The sequence below is a fragment of the Pleurodeles waltl genome, chromosome 3_1 (genome assembly GCF_031143425.1).
Source record: "Pleurodeles waltl isolate 20211129_DDA chromosome 3_1, aPleWal1.hap1.20221129, whole genome shotgun sequence".
NCBI classification, from domain to species: domain Eukaryota; kingdom Metazoa; phylum Chordata; class Amphibia; order Caudata; family Salamandridae; genus Pleurodeles; species Pleurodeles waltl.
In genome coordinates this window covers 1,718,786,078-1,718,800,325 of record NC_090440.1, presented here as the reverse complement: position 1 = coordinate 1,718,800,325, position 14,248 = coordinate 1,718,786,078, and the positions used below count along the sequence as shown (strand labels likewise).

Sequence of the window (14,248 nt, the reverse complement as noted above, 5' to 3'; positions counted from 1 at the left end):
TGTTTGTGTTCCGGCTTCTCAGTTTAGGCTGACTTTTCCAATTGGAGCAGGGTCAAGACTGATTTGCATATAGCTAGGTCCAAACTCAGGTGACATGGTGTGCAAAACAACAATGGATTGGGATGTGGCTTCAAGTCATTACCAGTGGCTGAGATCAATTCAAGCATTCTATCCATCACTTTTATGTATACTTCAATGAAGGGACAGCAGGCTGGAAGATTGTAATGAAAAACATTTAAAAGAAGGGATCGCTTTAGCAGCCTCATCATGAGGCAGCTTGATACTTGCCAGAGTCCCGTGTTTAGGGGGAATATTAGCTCAAGTGTTAGGATGAGAAAGACCCATTTGTATTTTTTACTTTAAGAACTCTCAAAGGAGTGGGAAGAAATACTGCTACTGGATTTTGTGTTTTTTGCCCGTTCTTGGGCTAGTTCCATTTTTGAGTACCTCCTTTGGGGCCATCACTTGTATAAGGCATAGTATACACATCTTTACTTGGAGAGGGACTCGGAGTGCCACATGGTACAGTGTACAATAGTTGTGAGGTAATGTGGTTTCAGAATATAGTACTTTCCTTTGTTAAAATACCTAGTATAAGCCTGTTTGTTCAGTAATCCATTGCAGGGACCAGATGAGTGAGTTGTTCCAAACAGAATCTATGTTAATGGCACAGGAAGAGTGGATGTGGAACTTTAGACACATGATTGCTTGAAAGTGTTGGAGCATACATTTTGGTAAAGTTTTTAGTGACCCAAATGTCAGCAGAAGGTGACAAATTATGTCTCATGTTTAACAGTCTAACACAGAAATCTGCAATGACACATTTTAAAAGTGCTCATGCTTTCATTTTTTGCTTGTCACAAGTGTGCCTACCAGATTTAACAATGTGCTAATGAAAATTAAATAATGACAAAGTACATTTTAGACTCCAGACGAACTTCTAGTATTAAAACAAATTTGTTTTTCTAATGTTTAATATGTGATGTAAGAGTATAAATAGAAGTGCACATAAAAATTAAATGCTTTTCTCTTATTTCTAATGTGATGCATGAACAAAGTTTTACAGTTTAGAATGAAATGTTTCACTTATTCTGATGGTATGTTAATAAGGTTGAATTTACAAGTTTGCACATTATGTGAATTTCAGTAACAAATATATTGATGCATTCATATTTCTTGTGTTAGCATAACTTAGGGCAGCAGTGCTTGTAATTGCAGTTCTATACAGTGATGAATAGCTGTTCTTTCCAATGTGAAATTTTCCTCTAGGTTCCGTTCTCATGAGTAGCAATAGGTTCTTTCTACAACTGCACAGAGACCTTGAGTTTAGTAACCTTGAAAAAGGAACAACCAGGCCTGTGGACATAATTTGTTTAAACTAACTTACAGATTCATGTGAGACTGAGACAAGTCCATTGTATGAACTGAGAATAAACTGGGTTGTTGCAAATGTAAGTAAATTGTTACAGAACTGTTTGGATTCACACAAAGAGGAGACGATCTCAAGTAGGACACTAGAAAATACCAGACTGTTGCAACCTGACATTTTATTGACTTTGATTGAATGATGTCCCTTTTACGTGATGGGAGGTCACTGAACTGACAAATCAGAGCCATTTGTGTGCTTTTCACAAGGGATGGACTTCATAAGTTTCAGTCAGTCTTTCTTTTGGCCCTTGAGAACTCTTGACTCTGTGCACCTCTAGCTGCACTTTCCTGATGATGCCCGACTGGACTTTGCTGCTGATCTGATGCTTTGCTGATTAAGAATCCTTGAATCTTTTCCCTTGGAGAGGTATATCTCTCTGCTCATTGCCATTTCCCTTGGCATGATTTTCTTTTTCTAGAATAGAAGTTAGCATGCTGATATTCACCTATTTTATTTTTCTAGTTCGTAATCTATAGCCCTAGATATATACTTCCAACTTATTTTGTGTATATCCATATACATGGCTTTCCTAATTTAGTGAGCTGTAGGGACAACCTATCTCCAACCCAAATTTGCATTCTCAGCTTAATTTAACTTGACTAATGTTGATACAGTCAGACCTGAGATATATTTTGGTGCTTAAAACTATTTCCCTAATGATATGTATTGTTCTTCTTGAATGCTTAGTTGTGTTAATGCTAACTCAATTACATTTGTTTCACCACTTTGGGCAGCCAATGGTGTTGCTATGTCTTTATAATTTGATTTTGTGCACAGCCTTCATGACATTAGCTTTGTGGTTGTAAAATAAAGCTTTGAACTTTTTCATTGATTGGAGTTTTCCTTTTGTGGCCATATAGGTCACGGCGTCTACATTGTTTGTGTGATGTTAATGTAAATTTGTGTATGGTTCATCATACTCTTTCTGGATCAAAAGGTCTGTCGGTGAAGCATTTGATTCCTGTGAAGGATGAAAAACGTGCTTGCAAGAGCAATTTGTTGACATGAAATAAAGTATTTCAAGTGAGTGTGAGAATAAAAGGGGAATAAGATGTATGGGATTTAGGGATGGTGAGAGTCCATTAGGACACAGATCATTGATTAACAAATTGATGTCCCCAACACGTTTGAAGATGAATTCATAGTTTGCAACGCAATCGGTCACAAAAGGTAATTTGAGGAGGGATATCATGAAAATCTGAGTGCACTGCTGCATTATTACCAGATATTGGACAACTTTAGTATCAGCCGCTGATCACCAAGAAGGTGTCATCCTACTCCCAGACATTAATCAATGATGACTTAGCAACACCAATACCATGACTGAATAGTTGATCACCTTCATGGTAGCATGTTGTATCTCTCAATCCAATAGGCATTGTAAGTAACAGTCAGAAATCAAGAAATAACCACAGTGTGTGGGGTGTTACTGTTAATATGGAGAGTGGTCAACAGATATGTATCAGACTTTCCTCAGGGTCGGCGCCTTGGTAGGTTAGCACCCAAGGGCTGAGGTGCATTATATGTGGAATCACTGCACTGACCAGTGCATATTACACGTCAGATTTCTTTTGTAATTTTATTGTTCATATGATACTTGCACACACCTTGAGCATTTTCTGCAAAAAAAACGCTGATTCTGCAGCATGTTATTTTATTAATTGGGTCACAGTACATAAAATTCTTCTTTTCAGGAGTGTATTCATCATAAGATTGCAGCAATTTGAACCCAAATAAATCAGGTACGTTGAAAGAAAGCATTGCTCCAAATTCAGTAATTTCCTAACTGCAGAATCGAATGACTTCCTTCTTATAATGTGATCCTCTGCAGATATGGAGTACCCTATACATTATTAATATAGATCTATTTTATCAAAGTCAAAGAGATGTTTTCACAGTCGACCCAATCACATAAAAGTAGTTACAGAACAGATCATAAACATTACCTTGTAATTTCCTTTTGTTTGACCTTGGTTCCACTATTAAGAATCCAACATAACATCCACACATTCCCATCTTAAGTTATTTTCCATTTCACTACCAATATCTCGCAGCAGAGGAATAAGCACAAATACAGATTCATCAATATATGATTTTTTAATTCACCGAAAATTAAGTCAGTATACAAAGTAGGTATTTTTGGCCCACTGGCTCTGCACTTCCACTGCCAGCAATGGATTTGTAAAAATGAACCAAAAATGAACCAAATAACAATGAAAAACGAAAAAGAAAGTTAATTGGCACTTAGACTGAGATCATGAACATTTGTAAGATAAAATTCATTACAGCAGCATACTGATTCTTTTTAACTATTGATATATTTACAGTGGCATTTCATCTGCGACAATTAACATTTAAATTACGTTTTAAGAAACATGAGCCATGCAATTCAGATAGCTGATCAGAAAGACACTATAAAACAGTTCAGCTATCCAGGAGCTAGGTGAGGTACATTATCTTGATAAACTTTGCACTAGCCCCATTAAACTGGCTGAAACATTTTTAAGAGATTTTTGCCAAGTACACACTTGATTATTTATTTATTTTTTTTGTACATACTTTTTTTAATAGTTCTTTTTTACTATAAGATTTAAAGCTGGGTGGAATATTTTTCTCAAAAGGTCCAATGAGGATGAAACATATTACTTCTACGGAATCAAAGAACTGGAATATATGCAGATTCAGCAGATACACATTCTATCAAATTGGCAGTATTCATGCCCATTTTTCTCACAACCTGTGTTTGGAATTTGCTGTATTTTTTTTTAAATTAATTTTTAGAGCAGTCTTGCTTGGGCTTGTCTTTTGCATCAAAGATTTGAAGGAGCAGAGGAATTCCTATATACTAAGGGTAGAACGGTCAAGATGGGGTTGGAGGCTAGAGAAGGAGAGGATGACAGGGGTTCAGTGTCACCAAGTGGGAAGAGATGAAAGATAAGAAAGTAAAAAGCTGACAATTAAGGCTATTTGGTATCAGGTATATTTTTTTTCAAGCTCCTATTTAGACCATCCATTGTGGCTTGGTTATTTGCATCAACAAGCTCTGCCTGTGTAAGTGTATTTCCCGTTTCACCCACAACTACCCCATAAGTTATAGTGGCCTCTAATTGTCTTTCTCAGTGTTTTCAACAGAAGGTGGCAGTAGGACTAATCTATGGAATGGCAGTTCTCCATAGATTTTCCATACATCATTTACGAGGTTCTAAACTTTGAATGATTTAAACTTTCAAAATGCTATCACAGGCCACCCCAGTATTGTAACGGATTTCCAAACAAACACTTAAAGAAAGCTTTTACCTCAACAAAATGGCACTTCATTGTGGACTAAAACAGACCGGAATAGAGTACAATTTCATAGATTAAACACGCCATGGGAAGATCCATGTTTTATTTTCCAGGCTGTCTTGGAATGCAAAATAGACTTCCAGCCGCAGGATAGCAAGTCATCGATCTATACTTCCCAAAGGTTGCTGGTGTGTAAGTCTCCTTAATATCAATTTTATGTAGTGAGTATTTAGATTTGCATTGAGCCAACCTCATTGAGTTACTAACATGGTTCCCAAGCAGGGGCAGGTGACCCGTGCTAAAGGTCATAAAACATACAATCAAAATATGTTGATTAACAAGATTGATCCTTCATGAGAACCGATCGAATACATTCCATTTTATTGTTTTGGGTCTGATTTCTACTAGGACCTCCTTTTCTTTACTGGGGAACGAAGAGAGCTTAAGGAAACTAAAGCAACATTGGGGAACTAGTAAAAGGTCAACATTCAAACTTGAACAAGTTAACAGTGTAATAAATTAAAATAATAGTTTCAAAATCAATTATGACGGGAAACAAACATTTTACAATACGGCTCTAGAGTTCCAGCAAACACCTGGCAGGAAACACCTTCATCACCATACACATTGGCAAACATTATCCTATAAAAAGATCCCTCCTCTGAGGTGAGAGGTGCAGCATTAGTGAACACTATGGACCTCAGGATGCTGAAGGCAGGAACTGTGTGGATGAGCTGCAAGCTTTAGAAAGAGCAAGACCACCTTCTATTCTGCTCCTCAGGATATAAATGGAAAGTATCTTCTGCAGACCTGGTCTGATCCGTATGGGGGAGGAGTAGCACCTTCCAAACATCTGATATCATATTTATATCAACAAGAAGAAGTAACTCACCTTTCTAGAAGCAGCTCCTTGTGTTTGATGGAAAATAGAGAATGCCATATAGAGGTAACTGGTTTGCCCTCTGTTGAAGGCTGGTCTCGACACTAAGAACCTTTATGCACCCCATTGTGATTCTTAAGGATTCAGCTGCTAAAATGGCTACCAATTCACTGAAGATTTGTTGGGCGTGAACTCCTTCTAATAAGATGAAATGAGCTTTCCTATCTAGAACTGTTCCATATATCACTAGGCACGGGTAGCATTTCAAGGCTAGTGTATTTGTCTGGACCAGGCTCCTCTTTGAATTCTCCTTAGTGCCATGACGACATTACACAGCAAACTAGTTTTTTAATCTACTGATTCTCAGAAATTGTACAGCAAAGGACATTTTAGGTCGGCGGAGCTATAGCATTGGTCAAAAGCACACAGCTCCTAAGAATATTTTTTTGCTTTTGACTGAACAGTGCAGCATAGTGAACGTAATAGATTACCAGTGCTGTAAGGTGTTCATCTTAATTCTCCTATAACACGTTCTTTTACAGAATAATTAAATCTATAATCTGCACTACACCTCAGAGACTGTAGAACTACACAATGCTACATAGGAGAGCTGCACAAAAGACAGCAATGTATGTAGTGGATGGCCACTTCTTCATAAAGTCAATGTTGGAAGAAAAGGAGATTGGCAATAGGGACACCTTTTAAATCTCCTCCTCAGGTGGTCAGACTACTATATGACTAAGGGAGCAGTGATCAATGCGTAGTTTCTGAGAACAGCCAACAAAATTCATTAGCAAGATGATGCCCAACCAGATTTCCATGATGATAACTTATTGGGAGTATTTAAATGTCGGTCCATAGCAATATTAAGGAATGCACAAATTAGAGAAATATTTCAATGTATGACTTAAGCTATTCAATGTGTGTGACTAGGAGAACACAAAGATGGAGGGAAGACACTAATATCCAAGAGGATTCGACTGAAGGCAAAACAGGGCTGTGAGGTAGAGGCAAGGGGAGCTGCAGCCATGGATTGGCTCTGGATTGCAATGCTCCTACAATAACCACTGAATCACTATGAAGTAACCTTTCAGAGTGAAGAACAATGGGCAGCACAGCTCTGTCACAGACATTTCAAGATATGTAAGGAAAAATAACCCATGGGTTTTGAGGAATTACCTGTTTGAAAGCAAGTAATGACAGAGCACAGGCAATGTAATGGAACACTAAAAAAAGTTGTGCAGGACGGAATGTATAGTGTATGAACAGTCTCATTGTGTATGGTTGTAAAGATGTGGTAGCAGTGAAAAGTTTGTTGAAGGTATCACCTTTCGTCTCTCAGAAGAATACACTTTTTTATTGATCTGTTATGCACTTAAAGCTGCAGCATCTCAGAAGCAATCTGGGGCAGGCAACGCTACAGGGTACATGTTTTCACAGTCTTCCATTTCCTTGAAAAAGCATCGAGTTCTGATCCTGTTTCCGATCACTACAATTACTTCACTCATTTGATCAAACAATATTTTCCAGGCAATGCCTGATCCAAGTAAAACTGCAAAATCTTGCAATATTGGAGTTCACTTCACGCTGTAAATAAATTAGAGTTCCATTCTTTGGGAAAACAACTGTTCATCTCTGGAGGACCTTCAATATTGACAATGAACAGGAGGAAGCATGACAAAGGAAAACATTTTCAAGGGTGCCTCTGGCAGTCCTGAGGCAGGGAATGGTATTCGGGAGGGTCCTGTGGTATTTCTTCAGGACTTTCACATGTATTCTTGGGGTACTTCCTGTGGGCGAGCTGGAAGAAGTCTTCCACAGCATCCAATGTGATCAGACGATCCTGAAGAAAAAAGGTAAAAGATAACCTCTGAATTCTATCACAGCAATAGCAACTTGGTAGCTAAGACTATATACTTCTCAAGAGGATCTCAAGTCATGTTTGTTGGTGAATATGCATGCCTTTAACTCTTCCTCTGGAATAGGAGTTTGTCTTCATCTACACCGTTATGAATATCTTGTGTGAAATAAGCAGGGGTGACTGGTACAGTCACCAACTAAGCAGAGTTTCTAACAGACAGTGCATGTGAGTCAGGTGTGTGTGTGTGTATATATATATATACATATATATATATACATACATACACACACACACACACACACATACACATATATACAAACACCACATCCAACAATAGTTAACTCGGTAGTTATAGTTCGGGCCACAGGAAAAGCGTTTTTGACTTACCTATAACTTTGGCCCCGTTTGACAAATCTTCACTTTAAGTTTTGGGGTGATTCGTCAAGCGGGGACATGAAAAAAGGGAGAGAGGTTAAAAAAAAGGGTGTTTCCCATGTTAAGTTTTATAGGGATTTTGGAACAAGACTACAGCCCAAGCAGCTGGATGGAATCACACCAAATTTGGCAGAAAGCTAGCTGTTAGACCAGAAAGCATGTTTTTTATGATTTGGTGTAAATTAGTTCAGAAGGGTTTTCAGATATTAGAGGAAAAAGAAATATAGATATCTGGGTGGAGCCTAAGCACAGATCTCATGGTGAGATCTGATTGGCTGTCAGCACATCAACCAGAAAGTGCTGGCAGCCATAATGGGACCAATATACATGATAGTACCCACTGAAATGCACTGTAATAAATGGCAGGGTTTGATGGTCACAAAAGGTGAATGTATAAATGGTGATAACAGATTTTAGTTACAATATAATTAATTTGTTGCCATAGTGATTTTACCCTGTGAAAAAGCCTTCTGCTGGGATTTCATGAATGATGTTGGAGAGAAAAATGTTTTCTCATTATTTACCCCAAAGAGATTATGGAAGGTGATCCAGAAGCCAAAATGATAGCATATTTCCAATTACATTCACACTACCTTTCTCAGCCATATGAGAACGAAGTATGACATTCTCAGTAGAACATGTACTTCCAACAGAAGCAGCCTGTCAGTTGATTCCCTTGTGTTCTACTCAGCCTCCCAGAGTGTTCTAAAGAACAAGTAGAGCACTAAAAGTCTTACTTATGACAAAAGTGTGGCACAACTGAAGCCATCCTTATTGAATCAAACTGGTAAAAACTAAAACATTTATTTAGAAAGGAACAGAATGAGGAAGTTAATTCTGTCATAGAAACTATGGTTAGTGCTGTAGAAAGAAAAATGAGGACATGTTTTAAGTGAGTTCTCAAATATCTTCCTCTTCTATTTCATTAATAGCTTTCTGGCATGCAGACTGAAACATGGACTTTCAACACCAGCAGCAGACTGCCAGTTAACTCCATTGGAATCAGCAGTTTATCACAGTGTTCAAACGAGCAACTAGAGTCCTAACATTCTGAATGTATGCATACATTGTGGCACTTCTGACCACCATCTTGATGGAATTGAAGTGGAAAATTGAAAGCAATTTCTACTGAGGATACCGCAGTAAATGAGGTCATGGAGCTTCATAACAAATAAGTCTCCCAAGATGGCCATCAAAGGAAAGAAAGAGCCCAAATATAGCACAAATATCGCTCAAATGTAGCCAAAGTGTGGCCAAATGACAGAAGTGTGAAAAACACTTAATTCTTTAGTTTTTTTGCTGTTTTATAAAGGGCAGACTTGAAGGTCTAAGAGTGCTTTACATGAGCAAGAGCTACAATACACAAGGACACATTGCTTTTTCGGCTTTAGGCATGGTGAGATCAAGTGATTTGCCCAGAATCACATGCAGAAACTCAAACCTAGTTCCTCAGTTGCAATTTCTGCAGGTCTGGCTGTCACACCACATTCTCTCCCCTAAGTGCAAAATATAAACAAGTGATCAACAGGATAAAAAAAAAAAAAAAAAAAAAAAATCAAGATAGCAAATAATTTTAAAGTGCTTTGCCGCTATTTGAGAACTCAGAAAATATGTCCTCATTTTCGTTTTTAGTGCAGTAAGCATAATTTCTATTGGAATAAGATCCTCTCCTTTTTATAATTTCTGAAGGAAATGCTTTAGATATTACAGTTTTGATTACATCCAGATAAGGTCAGCTGTCACACACTTTTCTAATAAATATAGAAGGTTAGAAATCTAGTTGTTCATTAGAATATTGTGGGGAGGAAGATGTCAGGGGTACAGACTTGGAAAATTGAGGGCAAGAAGCAGGGTGCAGAGGCAACAGGTGGACCACGTTGGGCAGGCGAGAGGGGCAGTGGCTGCACAAAGGACCATGAAGCACAGGGGAAAGAGGGCAGGGACAACAAACCAACCATATAGGACAGGCAGCAGAGGCTGTGGCAATATAACAGGTCCCTGAGGGCAGAAGGAAGAGGCAGTGGCAATACAACCATGCATGCCAACAGACCGGATTCAGGCAGGAGACTCCCGATGTTTTTAAGCCCAAAAGGGCTCTATTTTATTTCTCTCCTGCCCAAACCTTCTCTTTTTTCAATGTACGTCAATGGGGAAAATCAATTCCTCAGGTTTTTTTTTTTTTCTTTAAAATCTCCCTCTTACCAAGTTCAAAATGTTGACAATTATAGTGCATTGGATCACTGAGGGCAGGAGGAATGGAGTAAGAACATGGACTCGGACAACAGAGGGCAGTAGGGAGATGGGTAGGGGCACCTAACTGACCTAGGGTGTTAGGGGTTGCAGTAGCACAACAGACCACACAGGGCAAGTGGGACAGCAGTGCGGCACAACGGACCATGGAAAGCAATAGGAAGGGAACAGGGCCATGCACATGGACAGCAAAATGGAGGACAGGAGGTAGGGGACAGGGGCATGGAACACGGACAGGTAGGATGAAGGCGGCAGGGACAGGCATCAGTCATCTGACCAGGCTGGGCAGGTGGGAATGGCAGCTCAGCAGAACATTGAGTAGATAGGAGGGGCAGAGGTAGGCCCATGGAACATGGTGAGCAAAAAGTAGTGAGTAGGGAAAAGCACTCATATGGTCAGTCGGGGTAAGGAGGGTAGGGGCAGCAAGCCAAGCACAGAGGCTAAACTGGAGGGTAATGATGAGGCACAGAATTGGGGAGCGCAGGGCAGGAGGAGTGGGCAGGGACATCAAGCTAAATGGAGGGCAGTGGCAGCACAAGTGACCATGCTGGGCAGCAGTGAGGGAGCCGGTGCATGGACTCTGACAACAGAGGGTAGGAAGGAGGTGGATGGGGCAGCAAGCTAATTGTTCTGGGCAGGTGGGAATGGCAGTGGCAGAATAACAGCCACATAGGACTGTAATAAGGGAGCATAGGCATAGATTTGGAAAATAGATGGCAAGGAGGATAGGGTGGCAGGAGCGGCAAACTTGGGTTGGTCCATCCCACAGTGCATTGCGATTTACTTAAAAAAAAAAAAAAAAAAAACTAGAAATTCACTAAAAAAAAAAAAAAAAAAAAAAAAAAGAAGGTTACAGGGACGTTCTAGTTATGTTCAGATTTTACACACACAAAAACATTGAATTTCAGCTGTTATAGTTAGTTATTTCAAGTAACAACAACTCATGCCCTCGCCATGCATTGCCAGTTACTCCAGATATTACTCATGATTTCTCCTATGACATCATTGATAATATCACTAACATTTGCAGTAAAGTTATTGATGAGAAAATTGCACGGATAGGGCACGAGTTATACTTACCTTAGGGCACAGTGGAATTACTATATTTTGTGTGAAAAATCTGAACCTAACTAGAACATTCCAATAACCTTTATATATATATATATATATATATATATATAAAGTTGTCCGTTTCATTATTCCAGGCCTTGAGTTATAAAATCATCTCTGGACACGTGTTTCTAGGTCAATCCTGTTGTATTGTGGGCTCCATATATTATAATAATAAATGTGTGTCACAGAATGGCTTGTTGTTTAAAACCAATACTAATAAAACTACATCAGTAAAAGATATCTAAATCATTTGTTTTATGTCGGCTCATGGCAGGTACATTTATGTGGTCACATGTTTTAGTTTTCCAGTTTTGTTTTTCCCTTTATGCTTGTAATCACAAATTAAAAAAAATAATCAATGCATTGCCTGCTATGGCCAGACCTATTGGTTTTGTTGATGCTTTTTTTTTTTATTGTAAACTCATCACATTGGGGCACTCCTGCCCATTCTCAGTGTATGTACTCTTACCCCTAAAACATAGTAACGTTTGTTAACTCCTAATTGACATATTTAAGTTCCCAATAAAACCATAATATATAGTGTAGAAAGTACACCCATGGCATGGAAAAGTTAAATGTCACATGTGAACTAGAAACATTTATGTAGCTGTACTCCTGCAGCTTTTAAATCTGTAGCGGCCCTGTCAAAATAATCCTTTTTGACAGGAAAGAAACGTACTTTTAAATATTAAATTTGTAACCCTTGCGCAGGCCTTGTAGCTCACAAGGTGGGGTGCCTAGTATTTAAAAATGGTACAAGTAAGAATGTAATATTGGCATGTACCTACGGTGACTTGTCCGAAAAAGCTATTTTCACTGTAAAGAGCTGTAGTTGTCCTGTTAGAAACTAGAGTTCAGAATGAAATCATAAAACTGCTATCTCTGGTTTGGGACACATTACTGGAGTTATTCAAACAATACTATTTTTTTTTTTTTTAAAGTTAATGAACAAATCCACCTTATTGATAAAGTCGGGATTTTAATAAATATTTAGGAACAGAGAGTTTACAAAGCTAACCCTATAAAAATGAACAGGAGGTAACCCCTGCCATGCTTAGTCTATCTCTCCATAACAGCCCAGGGGGATCACACTATGGTATTAAAAGGACTCTCACCCACTGGGATTCCAAGTGGCATTCTTCCTCATGGACTCCTTGTCAAACTCCCAAATGTATCTGGACCGGCTCAACCTTGGTAGCCAAGGAAGCTCTTTGGTTATTGCATGGGATCCTAGATTTAAAACAGTCTTGGGTATCCAGAGGGTGAATGTTATTTTCAAAGGGCACCCTGACAGAGTTAAAAACGGGTGGGGATGCAGTAAGGAAGCTAGTATCCTCTGTATCCCATGGTCAACACGTTTCAGCCATCACACCAAAGCTTCACCGGGCCAGCTGGCTTTTGTCAGAACCTCATAATGATTCCATTATTAACCTATTCGTGTGCATTTAATTGTGAAACTTCCATTCACCATACTCATACATGCCCTACTTCCATTTGGTCTATATATGTTTTATTTAGAGCTCTGTGGGTGTAAGGAGGCAGGTGGACCTAGTGGTCAAACTATTACCAAAGGTCTCTACCCAGCCATTAACAGATTTTGTTTCTCCTCCCAGAGCAGAAACAATGGCTTAGACTTTTTCCACAGGAAGACCTGTGTGTTATGTATGTGACACAATAGCTTAGGAAAGGCATCTGGAAAGGGTTTGGGAAATTCATTACCATGAAAGGGACCAGGGTGAGGCCTAAGAGTAAAGGGAGGCCTGCAGAAGAGGAATCTATTATCCCAATAACCCTTTGTAGCCAGTTTGGCACCAGCCCACTGGGAGGGGGAACCGGTCCCAGAACTAATTTGGTGTAGCAGATTAGAAGAAAACTGCTCATTTTCATATACAAACCCTGGCCTGGCACACAATTTCCCTTCAGGGGGGCAGAAAGATTCTGCCATAAGGCTTTTGCCTAAGGAGTGGGGCAATGCAGGATAATTCATAATAAGGTGAACAGGAGTGTGGCAAAAGTGGGAAGGATTCCCCAGATAACTTTTTTCTCTTTGATTGGGGACTGTACATGAGTTACCCCACTCACTGGCTAGTGCAATCTACAAAGCTGGCACCTCACTCAACTCATCAGAACACATTTGCTCAACCTGTGGAATAACAGAGGAGGACTGAACCTGCTCTTTGAGACATGAATGGAGACCTGAAGGGCTGAGCCTTCTCAGACTTGTTTTCAGGACTAAGATGAAGACTCCAAAGGTTGGTTGGTTGGTTCGAACAGGGACGCAACTACTGTAAGAGGCCTTTTCCTGAAGTGCCTAGCTGACCAATGCAACAGGACCTGAGCTGGACCCTACTGGTGGGCTCTGCTGGAGTGCTGTCCATGAGTTCCTGGGAGCCTGATGAGTAACCAAGTGGAATTGCTTCGTCAACTATGAACAAAGATCTTCGGAACATCAGTGAGACTTTTCAGCAAAGGTGTCAGATTTAGAAGGGACTTCATCAAACACAGCTTCAGGCTTTGCCCAGCTGAAGGATTTTGAGCTCCATAGGAAAGACTAGGGGTCTGATTTAGATCTTGGCAGTGTTACCACCAAGCTGCTTTGGCAGCGGGCCAGAGAAAACCTTAAACTCATGGTGTTCCGCCCACTGTATTTAGAAGTACTGCGGCTGAACCGATGACCGCCACAACGGGGTGCTCTTCCTAGCTGTTAGACAGGTGGGTTCCCACTGCCCGTATTTAGATGTTGCAGTTGGACAGGCGGTGTATTGGCGGGGTTTTCTGATGGAGGGAGGACATTGCTGGAACCCAATGGACATCAGACAATGCCAGTGGTTATGGAATAGAGGTAAGTCTCACACACACACTTCACATATGTGCCCCCCTGCATCACACGACACAACCAACACAACTACACACTCATCTACTCAACCACACACAAGCACACCTACAACCCTCATGACAGTGACCACCACGCACTACTCACCTGAATTCTGCACGC

General features: G+C 39.8%; 1 protein-coding gene across 2 annotated transcripts in view; it reads right to left on the bottom strand.

Annotated features, from left to right (window-relative positions):
* Positions 1-3,980: 3,980 nt before the first annotated feature.
* MREG (melanoregulin) overlaps positions 3,981-14,248 on the bottom strand; it is a 163,076-nt gene continuing 152,808 nt past the window's right edge. For both annotated transcript variants that reach the window (XM_069225624.1, XM_069225625.1), the window contains exon 6: positions 3,981-7,437. In XM_069225624.1, coding sequence (XP_069081725.1) covers positions 7,288-7,437 — 150 coding nt within the window. In that variant the 3' untranslated portion in view covers positions 3,981-7,287. The remainder of the gene's footprint in view (positions 7,438-14,248) is intronic.